This window comes from Petromyzon marinus, unplaced genomic scaffold (genome assembly GCF_048934315.1).
Source record: "Petromyzon marinus isolate PM22_M1 ecotype Great Lakes invasive population unplaced genomic scaffold, UKy_Petmar_22M1.pri1.0 PM_G_Scaffold_11, whole genome shotgun sequence".
Taxonomy (NCBI): Eukaryota; Metazoa; Chordata; class Hyperoartia; order Petromyzontiformes; family Petromyzontidae; genus Petromyzon; species Petromyzon marinus.
In genome coordinates, this window is record NW_027422662.1 from 4,154,056 (window position 1) to 4,173,243 (window position 19,188).

Here is a 19,188-nt window from a genome sequence, read left to right on the forward strand (position 1 = left end):
ATGTCGCTACAATAGATGCACCTTTGTCACAGGCCTTTAATGTCAAGAATGTGAAGTTGAACACTTTGTGGGCCTGTGGGTTGGGTAGATCTCTAACCAGGAGCAAGAGCCAATAAGCTCCCAAGCATTCACTGTTATCATAATAATTTATTTTACATCGTGCTTGCTTAATCGCCTCAGCAACTCGGAGTTTTGTGTCGTACCTCGTCTGAAACATTCGAAGAGCATCCCCAAGTAGCAGCTGCCCCTGTGTGGCACAAGGTGGTGGCCCTGCACCGGCCTGCATGTGGACAAGAGCCTGTCAGTGGGGGGCGATGATTGACGTGTCATCTCAGTTGTGTAGTTTGTAGGTAATGTTTAGAATTTGCTACATTTTCACTCAGACGCCAGCATGCAATGGCCTACTCGTTTTGAATGACACAATAGTATGTTTTACATACACTGTGAAGCAGACTGTGCAACTTTTTTGTAAAAGCTTCTTGTTAATACAATGTAACGTGATGCAGTATATTTCACTGCAGTAATCCAATTTTGTTAATATGCCTGTCAATAATTTAGAATGTATTCTTGTCTGGTTTTGTGCATACTTGTAACATTTGATCTGTAAGGGTCAAACATTGAATAAGTGATGTTAGGACAAAGTGTGTGTGTGTGTTTGAAAGTAACCTGTACAGAGAACTCAGGTGAGACCCGTTGTTCTTGTGATACAGGTCAAAAGGTATTTTTGGGTTCCACGAAGCATCTGGAGCAACTCATTGTTTTTGAAATAGGTAGCACGCTCGGATCATTCATCAGTTACAAGGCATACCACTTAAAAGTTACACGTATAGGAGGAGATACATTCTCTACAACACGAATTGTAGTTTTGTCTTACGTGTTGACGTAGATTTTGTCTAACTGGGACTAGAAATGCACCTTGCTGATTGACGTCTGGATGTTCGTTACCTATCGGTTGAAGCAAACCCCACTGCTGTTGTTGAGACGCTGTGCACCATTTAATGGTCCAACACATTGACGGCCTTCAGTCCAGGAAAGTCACAACATTTGCACACGATGGACGCATTCACGCAAGTACCCCATGCTCCATTTTGAAGTTTTAAAATGAAGCATCTTTGAATTGTGTTGTGTTTTGAATTAGATGATTTTATTTCTTCATTAAAAGCTTGTATCAATTTACATCTGGAAGACTTCATTGAAAAGGACATTTCGTGTGAATTTTCTCTCGTCATTAAGTAGATGGCCTTGCCGGGGGTTCGGACACAGTGTACACACACAGTGTACACACACAATGTACACACAGTGTACACACAGTGTACACATGCACACAGTGTACACACACACAGTGTATACACAGTGTACACACAGTGTACACGCACACTGTATACACTGTACACATACACAGGGTATACACTGTACACACACACAGTGTACACACACGGTACACACACTGTATATACACACACAGTGACACAGTGTGCACACGCAGTGTACACACACTGTGTGTACACAGTGTACACACACAGTGACACAGTGACACAACAACCGCCATTCGCCACTAAGTGGCGGTGACGTCACCACGACGCTTGTGCCAGGCACAGTGACACACACAGTGACACACACAGCGACACACAGTGACACACACAGTGACACACAGCGACACACAGTGACACAGTGTCACACACAGTGTATATACATAGTGTACACACACACAGTGTACACACACACACAGTGTATACACAATAATGTCCACGTTGTTGCTGAGCTCACACCAAAGGGAGGGAGCAATAGAAAATGAATCTAAATCAACTTAAACTCCAACTCTGTGACGTCACCACTCTGCATTACCTCATCGGCGTGACACGCCAGGGTGAGGTGTACCTTGCTAGTGACGTCATGTCACCAAGGTATTCGCCCCTCCCCGTCCACAGCTCTCTTGAGCGTGACGTCACCTCCGCTAGTGTCACTGCCGATATCGTTCCAGTGGCAATCCTTATTTGGGCAAAGCTACGCCCAGTGACTGGTGGCTCATTAACATAATGTATCCGTTAAAGCCGTCGCGAGATTATTGCGAGGGGTTTGGCGCCCACGCCCCCATCCCTCCACATATGGGCCGGCCTCATTAACATAATTTATTCATATTCTTAGTTTTTTCGGTAAAGTCACGTTGAAGAGAAACAACAAAATAACAAAATATATATAAAACAATAAAAAAATTCTCACGACGTTTCGACCATAACTCAAACGGTCATCATCAGGTGTGTCGGTTTGCATAAATGTATTTTGAAAACGGCATATTTATTTATATATATAAAAATAACGTTTGCGTCACGCGCAACGATTGGCTGTTTGCCAGGACTAGTCCATCTATTTTTTGAAAAGAGGAGGGGGGAGACGAAATTTGTTTTTATGTATGCTGTCTGAAAGCCACTGTAAGCGTGAACAATCAATCAAGAACTGAAATGATTTATCAAATCTTTCCAATGATTGCTAAGATAGAATCCATCTTCTCGGTTGAAATTGTCTCTGTGTTTGTATATGTGGATAGCCTCATGAACGAATCTCTCATGGAAGCCAGATGGCTTACAAAGAACCTCCGTCTTGGAAAAGTCAATGGCATGTGAGCCTACTGAATTAGAACAATGATCTGCTACGGCCGAGGTGTTGGTCCTACCGTGTTTAAGGTCTGCTTTATGTTCACGAATGCGGTCCGAGATATGGCGTTTGGTTTCTCCAATGTAACTACTACCACAGAGGCAACTTAGTTTGTAGACACCAGGGTATTGTATGTCCGGAATCACATCTTTTACAGACGGAACCAGATCACGGATTTTATGTAATGTGTTGAAACGGACCGCATTCGTGAACATAAAGCAGACCTTAAACACGGTAGGACCAACACCTCGGCCGTAGCAGATCATTGTTCTAATTCAGTAGGCTCACATGCCATTGACTTTTCCAAGACGGAGGTTCTTTGTAAGCCATCTGGCTTCCATGAGAGATTCGTTCATGAGGCTATCCACATATACAAACACAGAGACAATTTCAACCGAGAAGATGGATTCTATCTTAGCAATCATTGGAAAGATTTGATAAATCATTTCAGTTCTTGATTGATTGTTCACGCTTACAGTGGCTTTCAGACAGCATACATAAAAACAAATTTCGTCTCCCCCCTCCTCTTTTCAAAAAATAGATGGACTAGTCCTGGCAAACAGCCAATCGTTGCGCGTGAAGCAAACGTTATTTATATATATATAAATAAATATGCCGTTTTCAAAATAAATTTATGCAAACCGACACACCTGATGATGACCGTTTGAGTTATGGTCGAAACGTCGTGAGAATTTTTTATTGTTTTATATATATTTTGTTATTTTGTTGTTTCTCTTCAACGTGACTTTACCGAAAAAACTAAGAATATGAATTACTGCAGTCACGAAAGCTTTAAATCAAAATTTAATCGCCTCTACGGGGAGGGTTTTCACATAACTTTAAGATCCTTCAACAAACTCCGGGATAAGAAAGCTCAGCTGATCGAGTCTCTCACCTTCCTGAAGAGATGCCGCGACTCTGGGGTAATACCAATCGCATTTACACTCACCTCTGCTACTGTAACTTCTTCTAATGCGAAACGAATTCTTTTCAAAACTAGCTTAGCTCTTATCTCAGAAAAAATCAGACTTATACGCACAGAACTAGATCAGTTAGACAAGACACTCTACAAATCACACTTATCATTGACGGCAATAATGTCCACATCGGATTGGGAACATGTAGACAATATGACTGCCTCTTCAGCTGCTACTATGTCGACCAAATGTAAGGAAAACCTGATTTCCAAATTTAACCTCCTCTTAAACAAAAGACCGGACCCACACACCAAAAAGTTAGACGTTAATAAAGTCGTAATTAATCGCAGTAACAGTTCTATTTCCGATGGTCTGAAATCCGTTTTAGCTAAAGGTCTAAACTTTGCAGTCACACCTAAACACATACCAGTTAATGATATAATTGCCCAAGTAGACGTTGCTCTCAGGGGCCTGGGTCACATCGCTGCAGACGTAGCAAGATCTGAAATCGCTGCAACCCTCAAAAACGCTAAGATGCCAGCTAGCAACCTCAGCAAAGATGAGCGTTTTGAATTATATAAATTAAAAAAGAGGAATGATATTGTAGTTCTCTCAGCTGACAAAGGCAATGCTACTGTTATCATGGATAAAATAGAATACAACAACAAAATTAAAGAATTACTCGACGATGGTAGTTATACAAAAATAAAAAGAGATCCCACCAACAGCCTCGTCACACAAACCAACAAAATAATTTCTGATTCAACCGCATTAATTGATCAATCTAAACAGTTTTCGTTGAAACCTTCTGCTGCCAGGCCACCAAGATTATACGGCTTACCAAAAATACATAAAGTTGATACACCTCTTCGTCCCATAGTCTCTACTATCAGCTCCCCCACCTACAAACTAGCTCGTTTTTTGTCTGAAATCCTGCGTCCTTTCACTGGAAAGACCACCTCTGCGGTACAAAATTCTACTCACCTGGTATCAACAATCAAGGGTATTTCCCTGTCCCCAGACGACCTGCTTGTCAGTTTTGATGTAGTTTCCTTATTCACCAAGGTTCCTGTACCTGACACCATTGCAATCATTGAAGACTTGGTTCATCAAGGACTAAACACTGAGGTACCCCCCCTGGTGAGACACTGTTTAACCAATACATACTTCACTTGGAATGGAACTTTCTACAAACAAACTGAGGGCACCCCAATGGGCTCCCCCCTTTCTCCAGTTATAGCTAACATTTTCATGGAGAAATTTGAGACTGACGCCATCCAGACTGCCACTCTGCGCCCAACCTTATGGAAGAGGTACGTGGATGACACTTTTGTCATCTGGCCACATGGCCGGCCTGCTCTAGACCAATTCTTCGACCACATCAATTCCATACACCCAGCCATCAGATTTACCATGGAAGTCGAAATAGATGGCAAGATACCTTTTTTGGATGTCCTAATTAAAAAGAGACCTGATGGTTCAATGAGCCACTCTGTCTACAGGAAAGCTACCCATACGGATGCTTATCTGAAACCGGATTCCCACCACCATCCATCACAGAAGAATTCTCTCATCAAGACTCTGTATCATAGAGCCCAATGCATATCCGACCAGGAACACATAAGCAGTGAACTCAAGCACGTACACCAAGCTCTTAGGGCTAATGGTTACTCCGACTATACAATCCGCAAAGCTATCACTCAAACCATGAAGAAGAACCCTCTTGAGGAGCCTTTCAAAACCATCACTTTACCCTACATTGCTGGGATCACAAAAAAGATCTCCAAAATCTTGAATAAACACAAGATCCAGGTCCGTTTCAACACATTACATAAAATCCGTGATCTGGTTCCGTCTGTAAAAGATGTGATTCCGGACATACAATACCCTGGTGTCTACAAACTAAGTTGCCTCTGTGGTAGTAGTTACATTGGAGAAACCAAACGCCATGTCTCGGACCGCATTCGTGAACATAAAGCAGACCTTAAACACGGTAGGACCAACACCTCGGCCGTAGCAGATCATTGTTCTAATTCAGTAGGCTCACATGCCATTGACTTTTCCAAGACGGATGTTCTTTGTAAGCCATCTGGCTTCCATGAGAGATTCGTTCATGAGGCTATCCACATATACAAGCACAGAGACAATTTCAACCGAGAAGATGGATTCTATCTTAGCAATCATTGGAAAGATTTGATAAATCATTTCAGTTCTTGATTTATTGTTCACGCTTACAGTGGCTTTCAGACAGCATACATTATAAAAAATTTCGTCTCCCCCCTCCTCTTTTTTAAAAAAAATAGATGGGCTAGTCCTGGGCAAACTGCCAATCGCTGCGCGTGACGCCAACGTTTTTTTAAATAAATAAATAAATGTGCCGTTTTTTAAATACATTTATGCAAACCGACACACCTGATGATGACCGTTTGAGTTATGGTCGAAACGTCGTGAGAATTTTGTATTGTTTTATATATATTTTGTTATTTTGTTGTTTCTCTTCAACGTGACTTTACCGAAAAAACTAAGAATATGAATTACTGCAGTCACGAAAGCTTTAAATCAAAATTTAATGTCACTTACCTCTTAATGTCGCCTAATGATGTCACTTCCCTGTTAATATCGCCTGATGATGTCACTTCCCTCTTAATATCGCCTGATGATGTCACTTCCCTCTTAATGTCGCCTGATGATGTCACTTCCCTCTTAATGTTGCCTACCGATGTCACTTCCCCTCTCAATGTCACCTGATGATGTCACTTCCGTCTAAATGTCGCCTGATGTCACTTCCTTCTTAATGTCGCCTGATGATGTCACTTCCTGCTTAATGTCACCTCATGATGTCACTTCCCTCTTAATGTCACCTGATGATGTCACTTCCCTCGCATTCAATGCAAACATGTCCAGGGCCCCGAGCCCCCCACCTCCGTCTGAAATGTCCAATGCGCCCATCGCAGAAAGCTGGTGCTACACACAGGTAACTTGTTCCCCTGTGGCCAATCACATTCAACGGGTCTCCGTCTTGTGCCGGTCAAAGTATGCGCATGGCTAATGCATTTAACTTTTACACGTTTTTTGTTCATCGCAAAGCCATCCAAAATGGTTTCATAATTATGTGTAAGTGCAATTATGGATTATCATTTTACAGGCTATTTTTGTACATCAGATTGCAAAGTTCATAGAATTGCACTAACAACATTATACTAGATAATTGTCTCTGATTTTGACTGGTAGTGTATTTTTACAAAAGGGGCAGCAGTTTTTATCAAATAAAAAAAATAAAAAGGCCTTTTATTGCACACTCTAATCTATGACATGTTGAGACTTGTGTTAACGCTGTGCAGTAATGAACATGCAAGGTAATCCCAGAACACTAATAAGACCCTTTCATTTACAGTAATGTTTCTTTCCTTATAGGCAGTTTGTGTTTTTGAGCACAATATTCAGATGTGTGGGTGAAATACTTGAGGGTTTGTCAATGGTCATGTATTTATGGTAATGAATGAGCTTTATAGCTGTTATGTGCTCGTGTATTTCAGGTTAAGGTTGTAAAGTTCTCTTATATGTGGACCATCAACAATTTCAGCTTCTGTCGTGAAGAAATGGGCCAAGTTCTCAAGAGTTCTACATTTTCAGCAGGCACCAATGATACATTGAAATGGTACAGTAAATTCTGGCTATTTTATGACATTAAAAAAAAATCACAATGCTCACGGAGGTGCTTTACTAGAACAATTTTGCATAGTGCATGTTTTAGTTCATACTATATTGTTTTAGCAATGTAGTCTGCGCATACATACACACCTAATATGTCTTGTTTATATGTTCAATCAGGTGCCTACGCATACACCCCAAGGGTCTTGACGAAGAGAGTAAAGATTACCTATCGTTGTACTTGTTATTGGTCAGCTGTCCCAAGAGTGAAGTCTACGCCAAGTTCAAGGTTTCTATTCTTAATGCCAAGGGAGAGGAAACCAAGGCTATGGGTGAAACTACTTGTATTTAAGTATCAATTCACGTCATATGTGTATTTGGTAACAGGATTATATCATAATCAGCCATTATTTATCGACTGCTTGAAACATTGTATAAACCTTACGAACACGATCCCTCATCCTTCACATGAGCTGATCTAATATCTCCTTGTCTACGTTTGACATCGTCTTGGGCATGTACTCTACTTTTCTTCCTATTCGACCACTAGTCTCATCCATCAACCATCCCATTTAGCGATGTGTCCTGTCCAAGCCCAATCTATATTTACAACAGTCAATATGTTGTCTCTAATTTGCCGTTTTGATTTGACCAACGTGTTCCTCTTTCAGTTTCTCACTGTAATTCTCAACATACTTCTCTCCACGCTTTGTGTACTTTTTGGTTTTGTTCCATTTGTCAGTGTTTCTGTTTGTAATCAGTGTTTCATAGTAGGTAATATGCACTAGATTGGAATCTTTCATCCTGTAGCACATTGCAACTTTTCATTATCAAATTCATATTCCAAAAGTGCTCTTGATCCTGTTCCACCTTCAGAAGTTGCCATTATGCATATTTTTTGTGTTTTCCATGATATTGACCCTCCAATAATTATTTTATTTTGCTTAGTGTACCTGGACATTGTCATTCACGGACATTTCTTTTCCTAGTTTTACAATCTTCACCATGTGTTATTCCATTGTAATTTATCAAGTGACGGCTTTATTTTTCTGCTTGCACTCACTGTTTATTACAACTTCATTATTTTTGTTTGTATTCTCATCCATTTTTTTATTCATTTCTGGTGGTTTTACAAAGGTTGGCATTTTCATCCCATTTCACACTTCTCCTTTACCTTGCTTTAGTGGTTCATATTGTTTGTTTTATAATTGCCTTATTACTTTCAGGATACTCTTTCAATGCGCGATAACTATTTTAAGTGATGACATCCATACATTTACTGTGCTTTGCTAAGGCTATTAACATGTTTCTGAGAGTCTAAATCTATCTTTTTGTTTTAAACTTTCATGTTTTTTTCTTATTATTTGCTTTGGTGTTGTCTTTGGTAATGTTAACATGTAACTCACGTCACACAACCATGTTTACAAAGACAAGCATTATTAATACACAAACACATTCAACTAATCCATATGAACTATATATTCATACACTTAAATCCAGGTCTGATTTTCATCTACCTTGAAGTTAAAAGCTAAACTGAACTATTTTTATTTTACCAGGCAAGGCCCACTGAACTACAGTGTGGGAAAAAATATTTGATGCCCTGCTGATTTTGTACGTTTGCCCACTAACAAAGAAATGATCAGTCTATAATTTTAATGGTAGGTTTATTTCAACAGTGAGAGACAGAATAACAACAACAAAATCCAGAAAAACGCATGTCAAAAATTGTATAAATTGATTGGCATTTTAATGAGGGAAATAAGTATTTGACTCCCTCTCAATCAGAAAGATTTCTGGCTCCCAGGTGTCGTTTATACAGGTAACGAGCTGAGATTAGGAGCACACTCTTAAAGGGAGTGCTCCTAATCTCAGCTTACCTGTATAACAGACACCTTTCCACAGAAGCAATCAATCAGATTCCAAACTCTCCACCATGGCCAAGACCAAAGAGCTCTCCAAGGATGTCAGGGACAAGATTGTAGACCTACACAAGGCTGGAATGGGCTACAAGACCATTGCCAAGCAGCTTGGTGAGAAGGTGACAACAGTTGGTGCGATTATTCGCAAATGGAAGAAACACAAAAGAACTGTCAATCTCCCTCGGTTTGGGGCCCCATGCAAGATCTCACCTCGTGGGGTTGCAATGATCATGAGAACGGTGAGGAATCAGCCCAGAACTACACGGGAGGATCTTGTCAATGATCTCAAGGCAGCTGGGACCATAGTCACCAAGAAAACAATTGGTAACACACTACGCCGTGAAGGACTGAAATCCTGCAGCGCCCGCAAGGTCCCCCTGCAAAACAAAGTACATATACATGCCTGTCTGAAGCTTGCCAATGAACATCTGAGTGATTCAGAGGACAACTGGGTGAAAGTGTTGTGGTCAGATGAGACCAAAATGGACCTCTTTGGCATCAACTCAACTCGCCGTGTTTGGAGGAGGAGGAATGCTGCCTATGACCCCAAGAACACCATCCCCACTGTCAAACATGGAGGTGTAAACATTATACTTTGGGGGTGTTTTTCTGCTAAGGAGACGGGACAACTTCACCGCATCAAAGGGAAAATGGACAGGGCCATGTACCGTCAAATCTTGGGTGAGAACCTCCTTCCCTCAGCCAGGGCATTGAAAATGGGTCATGTATGGGTATCCCAGCATGACAATAACCCAAAACACACGGCCAAGGCAACAAAGGAGTGGCTCAAGAAAAAGCACATTAAGGTCCTGGAGTGGCCTAGCCAGTCTCCAGACCTTAATCCCATAGAAAATATGTGGAGGGAGCTGAAGGTTCGAGTTGCCAAACATCAGCCTCGAAACCTTAATGACTTGGAGAAGATCTGCAAAGAGGAGTGGGACAAAATCCCTCCTGAGATGTGTGCAAACCAGGTGGCCAACTACAAGAAACGTCTGACCTCTGTGATTGCCAACAAGGGTTTTGCCACCAAGTACTAGGTCATGTTTTGCAGAGGGGTCAAATACTTATTTCCCTCATTAAAATGCAAATCCATTTTTGACATGCGTTTTTCTGAATTTTGTTGTTTTTCTGTCTCTCACTGTTCAAATAAACCTACCATTAAAATGATAGACTGATAATTTCTTTGTCAGTGGGCAAACGTACAAAATCAGCAGGGAATCAAATACTTTTTTCCCTCACTGTACATAGCTCTTTTTCAGAAGTGCCCCGGCCACAAACGATAGCTTAACGAGATGGCTTATTGTGTGGAAATGTATAGCAGCCAAATACTCTGGATTTTTATAAATATGGAGGGAAAAACCGGAAGATCTGGATAAAAATACATGCAACCACAAGGAGAACATGCAGATTCCAAATATACAGGCATCAGGGTTGAGATCGAACCCCATGACCTATATACCAGGCGAGGTAGTTGACTGCCACCGTGGCGCAGGGCTTTAGAATACATTGCTGTCTTTACACTTTGAAAATAGAATAACATTTTTTTTTCCTATTACATGAAATTACCACCGTTTATTGTAAGAACTGGTGAGTATTGTTTGAAATCTATTTTTTTACAGAGAGCCCGCGAGCATACCGCTTTTTCCAAGGAAAAGACTGGGGATTTAAAAAATTCATTCGAAGAGATTTTTTGCTTGATGAATCTAATAGCTTGCTTCCAGATAACAAACTGACACTCTTTGGTGAAGTAAGTATGACATGCTGCAGCTAATGTGTAATTTTCTATTTTAGTCATTACAATTGCACAGTTGGAGTCAATATTCTACTTAATTGATGATTGTAATAATTACTTTCCCTGTTCCATACAAGGAAATTGTTAACATGAGTTTTACAAGCACGTTTTTCCTCCACTGGTGCTAGAGTTAACATAGCACAACAATTAAATAATCAAGCGTAATTTTTTTTAGGTTTTCTCCCTCTGGATAGTGTTTATATTTAAACCTTGACATTTTTATAAACTAGAATGTCAGGTATTACATAAAGTGTTTTGTTTAAATGTCGCCACATGAATTCCTTTTCCTATTCTCGGACATCAGCCAGTTTGATGTAAATGTTTCTTGTCCTTAGGGGGGTCCTTTTAATCAGCCAGATTTATATTTTTTACCTTTAAAATACTTTACAAAATACAAGCATTTTTGATAATGAAAGGAAGCACATCAAGAAGGGCTGTTCACTTCCTCTGTTGTTGTGCAGAACCCATAATTAGGGGCCTCACTACCTGTTTAAACTGTTTATACAGTGTAAAATAACTTGACAAAAATATAGAATGAAAATTGATTAATATGAAAAACATTTCACGGACCTCTATTTTGGCATTATTCACAACACTTGTTCTGATATAGGATGTCTGTGCAGATTTGCTTGCTTGATTGAACCAAAGCCTACATCTTCATGCAAAATGTGTAGTTAAGTGAGGATTTGTAAAAAAAATTCATCAAATGCCTTCTCAAAGCTGGTTGATGTCTATGCAGGTTAGTGTGGTGCAGGATTCCGTGAACATTTCTGGTCAATCCAGCATGAGTACATTGATAGTGCCAGATTGCCGGCTGGCAGTTGACTTCGGGGAGATCTGGGACAATTCCCGCTTCACTGACTGCCTGCTTCGTGTTGGTGGCCAGGAGTTTAAAGCACACAAGGCCGTATTGGCAGGTCTGTGCCACAACAAGCAACACATGCGTCGTTTAGTGTACAATAGAACCATATAATTAATGATACTGTAATTAGTTTGGGGTAATCAACTACAGCCATTTCCTGTTTTACACTGAATTTTATTAACTAACACTGGCAAATGCTTACGTCAATTTGTAATGCTTTTTGTTAAAGGATACATCAGTAAATATGTGTAATGAATTCAACTGAGTCACAGACGCACTTCTTCAACCGACACACGGGGTACTACCCCGTAACACATGAACAACCTATGGTGGTGGACCACCAGGCTATCTACACTAATTACACGGGAATTAGCTACGACGGACCGGACCCTGGCCGGGGTCCGGGTCCACGTGTTGGTGACTCTTGTAGGACGTAGATTCTTCAGGATGAACAACAGCAGCCGGTCCCTCTCAGGGACCCGGCTTTTATCCTCTGTGGCGGGGGTGGCCCCGCCCTTGGCCACGACCACCTTCTGGAATCCTCTAGCGGGTTCCCGGCCCTGACACGTGACCACCCCTAGCCCCCACCTGGGGGCCCTGTGTACACTTTACCGGTCACGTGTCCTTCGTGGTCAAGTGCCATGGCCCTTGGTAACCCCATTCCCATGGCCAGCACTCTCACACCCTATCCTGTAGGGGTCGGCACCCCACGCAGAGCGTGGTGCCACTCAGCACTGTCAGACAGCGCTCACCATGCCCCTCTCGGGCCGGTACTGCACCCACATCCACATGGTGCCCGCGATGTTAATACATCGCACGCCGTGCCTCTCTATAGCCGGCATTACACAGTGACATTCGCGATGTCACTACATATATAAATGTAATATTGTATTGTGTGAGAGATGAACATATTTAATTAGCCTGTTGCTAAAGTTTTTATTCCGTTTTTATTTACTTCACTATATCGTTGTTGTGCAGGAATTCATTTTTCACAATGCAGTTATGGTGTAGGTTTTGAGCCTCTAATTTGGACATTTATTTGCGTCCATGTTTGACAAATCTGTAATGGATATGCCATATGAAATAAAATATGGATCTGGATTTTACCTCTTTTGTATCTAGATTATTTAATCTCTAGATATAACATCTAAATGTGTCTGTACCACATTCTGGTGTTTTTCCAATTCACTGTACAGTAAAACCTTGAATTGCGAGTAACTTGGTCTGCAAGTGTTTTGCAAGACGAGCAAATTTTTTTAATAAATATTAATTTGATAAACGAGTGAGGTTTTGCAATACGAGTAGTACGTATACGCTTTGTCTGCCGAGCGTCACGTGATCACAACTGATATACGAGTGCTTTGATATACGAGTGCTTTGGATTACAAACACGTTTCCGGAACAAATTATTCTCGCAATCCAAGGTTTTACTCTATTTGTTAACAGTTGCTTTACCTTTTTCAGGTCGGTCACTTGTTTTTAATGCTATGTTTGAACATGAAATGGAAGAGAGCAAAAAGGTATCTTTAAATGCAATCTTAATACAGCACATTAATACTGTGATCATACATTTCCAAGGTGCATTTGTCACAATGGATCGGTTGATAAGTATCTCTTGAGAGTGCTGTCAAATGTTGAACTATTACCCTAGTAACTCTTTTGGCGCATTGCACATTTATTATCAAAAAGTATTCATTCCGAGGGAATGTTAGATTGTATTTTATAGCTATTTTTTATACAACATTTCACAGAAGGCCATTGCATGTGTGTCAAGAATGGATTTATTACGCGCAATAAATAGTCATCGGCAAGTTGAATACAACTTGAATGGAGCCACTTTACATGTGTTGTGTAGATATAAAGGATGTTTATTTAATTTAATGCTATATTTTCGTCTCCCAATATATGCCGAAGTTAATTTGAATATATTGTGTTGCTACCTTGCAGAATCGAGTGGAGATTAATGATGTGGAGCCTGACGTGTTCAAGGAAATGATGAGTTTTGTCTATACGGGAAGGGCTCCAAACCTGGAGAAGATGGCTGATGAGCTGCTGGCCGCTGCTGACAAGGTTACACGCTTAAAATATTAACATGAGATCGCACCACCTTGTGATGTATCGGTATGCAGTTGTAGGTCGCAAGTGAAATTAAAACAGCATTTAGGTATTTTCTAAAGCCCGTGTCACAAATAATATGAATAGCAAATGTATATGATGTAGACGTTCACATTAGTGCTTTCAGGTTTTGGAATTGATGTCCTGGGAGATGATTGAATTTTCAACAAAAAATATAAATTGTCATGCAATTTCACAATTGAATTGAATGTCAAACTGGTATTAGTCCATGCTAGAGGCTAGTACGTGTGCATTGAAGTGCATTCACATGCAGCATTTTTATCCTAAGTGCAACCATTTGGCTGTGTGTTCTTGTATTGAGGGTTTTTTGTTAATCACATTAACAATTGATACAATTAGTAATAAAATAAAGGGAAGTGTTTTAAAAGATTGTTTGATATGGCATGGCTGTATAGAAATAAATTGGAACAAATATACTTTTATTAAGGAAACGGATATCCTGCTGTTCCTGAAGATCTGCCAGATAATCAGTTAAGAGTCATTACTCTCCCTTCTGGAACATCATATTCAATAGTTCCTAAAGCGATTGTAATGAAATAAGAATACAAATCGTATAAAGTCGCATGTTCAAGCTTTGTTCATTAAAGTTTAATATTCTGCTAGAGTTGAAATATGGTGGCTTGCAGTTGCATTGTTTATCAGCTTAACAACCAAACTCTTTAAGCTCTTGGAAAACAACATCTCACCTCCTTTGTAATTTGCATGACTTTGTAACCAATATAATAAAGTTTAGGACAAGGACCCCTAATTATAGTAGAGATCAATAAATACATGACTTAAAACATAAATATGCTGAAAGGTTGATGCCATGTTTTAAGAAAATTCTCAAACATTTGACTGCTATATACTGCGTTTATAAAGTAGTTCATGGGGTGAGGGAATGTTATACAAGCGAAATAGGTAGAGAAAATAGTGTTCTTAATACTGAAATTGCACTTTGTTTTTACTTTTCTCAAGTATGCATTAGAGAGGTTGAAGGTGATGTGCGAGGAGGCACTATGCACAAACTTGTCGGTGGAAAATGTTGTAGAGACTTTGATCTTGGCCGATTTGCACAGTGCAGAGCAGTTGAAGGCCCGGGCCATTGACTTCATAATAAACAGGCAAGTCTAGTGAGAGTGTGACTGTCACTGAGCTGCGTAACATTGATGATGTTACCTGGCAATTTGCATTACAGTCCCTTTTAATGGAGACTAACCGTTTGCCCCAATCCTTATAGACACTGCTTATTAGGAGCTCGCTTAACCCTGACTTGTACTTGCAGTCATGCGATGGACGTAATGGAGACGGCGGGCTGGAAGTCCATGGTTCTGTCTCGCCCTCACCTGGTTGCGGATGCTTTCCGTGCCTTGGCCACGGCCCAGTCTCCACAGCTGGGACCTCCATGCAAGCGTCTCAAACAGACTTAACGGTGGCAGGCAAAGAACATCTATGACCAGGAAAACTTTGGCTGCACGGTGCGGTTATTTACCTGTGGCCTCCATGCAAACAACCGTGAAGACTTTGCATCAGACTACCAACTTTCCTCTGCTTTGAAAATAATGTTAATTTAAGCAAATATGTTTACTTTCACAAAAAGGTGGCCAAATTCACTTTACCATGTAATATAGTGTTACATCTATACATCTACAACTCTATAAACAAGTATATATGTAGAAAAAGTGGAAAACTACAACCTAATAAACACCACGACATATCCCAATTGAGAGAGTGTAAAATAAAACGTTCGATGTGATTGTCCCTAGGTGGCAGGACAATTTGGTTCAATTGTTTAGTTAAGCAAAAACAGAATGGTCTAAAACCCTGCAATGTCTACCTTAACGTGAAGGATGAGTATTCGTCCAGTGTCTGTGTACTCAAGGTTACAGATAGTGGTATAGGGAACAACCAGTTCTGAAAGATAAGAATGTGCCAAGCCATATAAGGCCTTAATTCAAGAGGTAAACTTTTCAGATTGATTTTTCATTGCACAGACAGCTTATGCATTGACTAGAACAGGAGTACTATGATTGCGCGAGTTTGAAGACTGACAAAGATAATATTGCAGTCGTGTATCCTGCGTATAACAAAGCATGGATGGAGTGCTCGGTGTAAGAAAAGGCAAGGCACAGCATCAATTTGGCCATGTTACGCAGTTGATAACATTTCACTTTTTTGCTCGTATGGGCTTTCATGTATGACCCAAAGGTTTTTGACTTACAACAAAAGTAAATCTTATGTCCATCAATTTAGTAGTTTGTATTCACGGAAACAAGATGTGCTGTTTTCTAAGTTTTGTTTCGTATTATATTGTAATGATTTGTTTTTATTATGAATTTCATCTATTACCAACTCGTAGCATCATGTCAACCCAGAGTTTTACGTGATTGGAAGGACCATAATTTTTGCATCAGCGCTGTTTTACGTAGCCTCTCACTTAAAATTAAATTGTACATAAAATTGCATAAGCTTTGAAGGATTACACACATAGATTTGGAAGCACAGATATAATATGAAAGTACAACAAATGAGCAGTGTCATGGATTTGAGTCGATTTTAAGAATATTACAATCTAATGCAATGTGTTGGGATATGAACAAATGCAAACGACGAGAATGTTGGAGTTTTTTTTACGTGTTAAACGTACAAAACAAGTTGGATAATACATGCAAAATTAAGGATAGCCAGTGTTGTAAGCAGTCTATTTATTTTGTTATTTGTTTAATATTTTAGTTTCGTCCTTATATATATATTTGATGCTAAAGATGTATATGGTACATTGCACTCTACCTATTCAATTAAAAACTGATTAGGTGATTCGGGGAAGTTATTTGTTGTCATGGTGAGAGTTAAAGCATTGAAATCTGATTGGGGTTCTAATCTGCAGCAAGTCTATGCTGTCATAAGTGAGTGTGAGTGCGGTGGACTAATTGACCCCTGAAATATATCAGGCAGTTACCGATAATGTACTCTTCAAATTGTTGCCTTGTATGACTTCCGAAATTGAAAACACTTTGCGCCAAATGTAAATGTTTATTGGAAAATGGATATACTGTAACTGCCAAAAAATATATATAATTGCAGAAATAATAATATGGTCTTTGTAAAAAGTGTGTGTTTTGAAAAAGTGTGATTGCATGCAAGACAGTTTTGGGTTCTTCCCACGAGTTTTTTTGCATATTCAGAGATGAAAATATGTTAATTGGTTAAATTAAAAAAATTTGCTACAATTGTAATACAAAAATATAAACTGGAAGCTAGAAATGCGGTATAGTGCCCCAATGTTTGACCTTTTTATCTTTTTCCATTACAGATAATACTGTTTTGGATGTAATATAAATGTTTTGTAAGGCCCTTTTACAATGAATTGTCAGCAGATGATTGGAATTGCAAAATGAACCATTCTTGTATATTACGTGTTTTCTAAATTGATTTGCATTATAAATGGCAATATAAACCCTTTTCATGTGGTAAATATATTACCGTTATCTGATCTCTTCTAGAAATCAGTATTTGGATATAAGAAAAAAAGCTGCTTTTAGCTCTGCACCACTTATTCCACATTTTTTTCATTAAAATTGTTTTTGATGTTAATATTTTCATTCATGACATTTTGCAGTGTTACACTTTTTATTTTCGGTAAAGTCTCGTCGAAAGAAATTACTACACTTTACCCGAAAGAACCAAAGAGTCATTCCTGCAGTCACGAAAGCTTTGAATCTATTTTGCTGTGTATTTAAAAGTTGAAAAAACATGAATGTACCTGGAAATATGTCCAGTTTAAGTTGTCATGTTCTTTACTCTGGGAATGTTACAGATATGTGGATATGTCAAATTTCAATTGACACCCAACAACAACATTTTAACAAGTTGTATTTTGGAGCCTTGCCACTTTTATAGGCATGTTTACCATGTGTTGATAAACAGTTCACTGGAGAATTGTAATGTGTTCACTGTTCATCATTTACAGCGTTTTGTCAACCCACTGCTTAAACGAAGGCCTCACCACACCATGTCGGTCATTCTTCACCCACTGATGTTAACTGTGGCTGGGAATTGAACTGGTTGTTTCGTCAGTTTCCTAGTGCCATCACTCCATTCAATTACATCCTGTTTAATGTGTATAATTATAAGTGGCATTCTTACTCTTTGGTTCTATTCGGTAAAGTCACGTAGGTAAAAAAATTAAAACAACAAAAATCACGACGTTTCGGCCACAACACAAGCGGCCTTCATCAGGTGAAGGGACCAACCTGTCCAGCGGGCAGCGTTGGAGTGAAGAAAGCCAAGCGCTGGTCGCCTCCCTTTAAGCTGTGAGGGGGCAAACAGCAAACGCTCTGACAAAGGAAATTAGCATGAAACGCACCACTGACAAAGTTTGGAATTAGCACAAGATGATAATACACCACCCTGGGAGTTTGAAATACCACTATGCATGTTGTTGTTGCGTTGCAACAACAACATTCATAAATACAAACTGACAATTTCATCCTTGCAGTCACGAAAGCTTCAAATCTAGAAGTCGCATTCTATTTTTGGTGATCATACGTTCAGTATTTTCTGCTGAACTGAGTGTTGGATTTATTCATTTTAAATGTACTTTTTGCTTGGTTACATTTTGCTCAGGTAACAGCTCGCATTTGCGGTAACTGGTGCCATACATCAATGTCTTGTATGGCATTAGACACGTCTGTACGAACAGTGTTTTCATTAGCCTCCATTTATCAGTTAGGGGAACAACTAAGCTCGAAGGGGCAGTACGTGTCGTTCTGGTCACTCAACACGACGTGTACTGTTCACGGACCACTGAGAAAACGCGTTGCAACAACAACATGCATAAATACAAACTGACAATTTCAGCCAGTGCAGCAGCTTTATATAGCATGACCACATCGATTCAAGTTTCACAAACATCTTATTCGTATGTGCAGACGTGTAGCAACTACAATAATGTTTCTTTGAGGTGGTAGAGCCGGATGACTGCGTCAGCTGTAGCAGATTGTATCACTGTAATGCCTCCATTATGTTTGTGAATCGGGCATTGAATTGTTATATGTTCCATGGTTCTGGGTGAGCCCAGTCGCACACTGGAGAGTTTTTTCTATTTTCCTTTTTTGTGCATCGACCGGATGTTGTTTAGGGTAGCCCGTAAGCTTTACGGAAGATTGAAGCCAGGTACCTTTTACATCGGGTCTTTCATGAGGTGTTTGTGTCTTGTGGACTTCATTCGGATTTCCAAGAATCACGTTTGAATGTTGCCTTAAAGCTTTCGTGACT

At 39.8% G+C, this 19,188-nt stretch overlaps 1 protein-coding gene across 5 annotated transcripts; it reads left to right on the forward strand.

Annotated features, from left to right (window-relative positions):
- The first annotated feature begins 6,425 nt into the window (after positions 1–6,425).
- On the forward strand, positions 6,426–17,685 carry LOC116957694 (speckle-type POZ protein-like). 5 transcript variants are annotated; one of them, XR_012932040.1, is made up of 8 exons: positions 6,426–6,543; positions 7,106–7,227; positions 7,401–7,509; positions 10,762–10,889; positions 11,674–11,851; positions 13,261–13,316; positions 13,744–13,866; positions 14,890–15,171. XR_012932040.1 is itself a non-coding variant. In XM_076059614.1 (8 exons), the coding sequence occupies exons 1-8, from the start codon at positions 6,466–6,468 to the stop codon at positions 15,365–15,367; spliced, it is 1,008 nt and encodes a 335-aa protein (XP_075915729.1). In that variant the 5' UTR covers positions 6,426–6,465; the 3' UTR covers positions 15,368–17,685. The 5 variants fall into 5 exon arrangements, 3 of the variants coding, with proteins under 3 accessions (XP_075915729.1, XP_075915730.1, XP_075915731.1); XM_076059614.1 differs by lacking the exon at positions 14,890–15,171 and adding an exon at positions 15,197–17,685 and having other exon boundaries at positions 7,401–7,552; XM_076059615.1 differs by having other exon boundaries at positions 7,401–7,552; positions 14,890–15,170.
- The last annotated feature ends 1,503 nt before the right edge of the window (positions 17,686–19,188 follow it).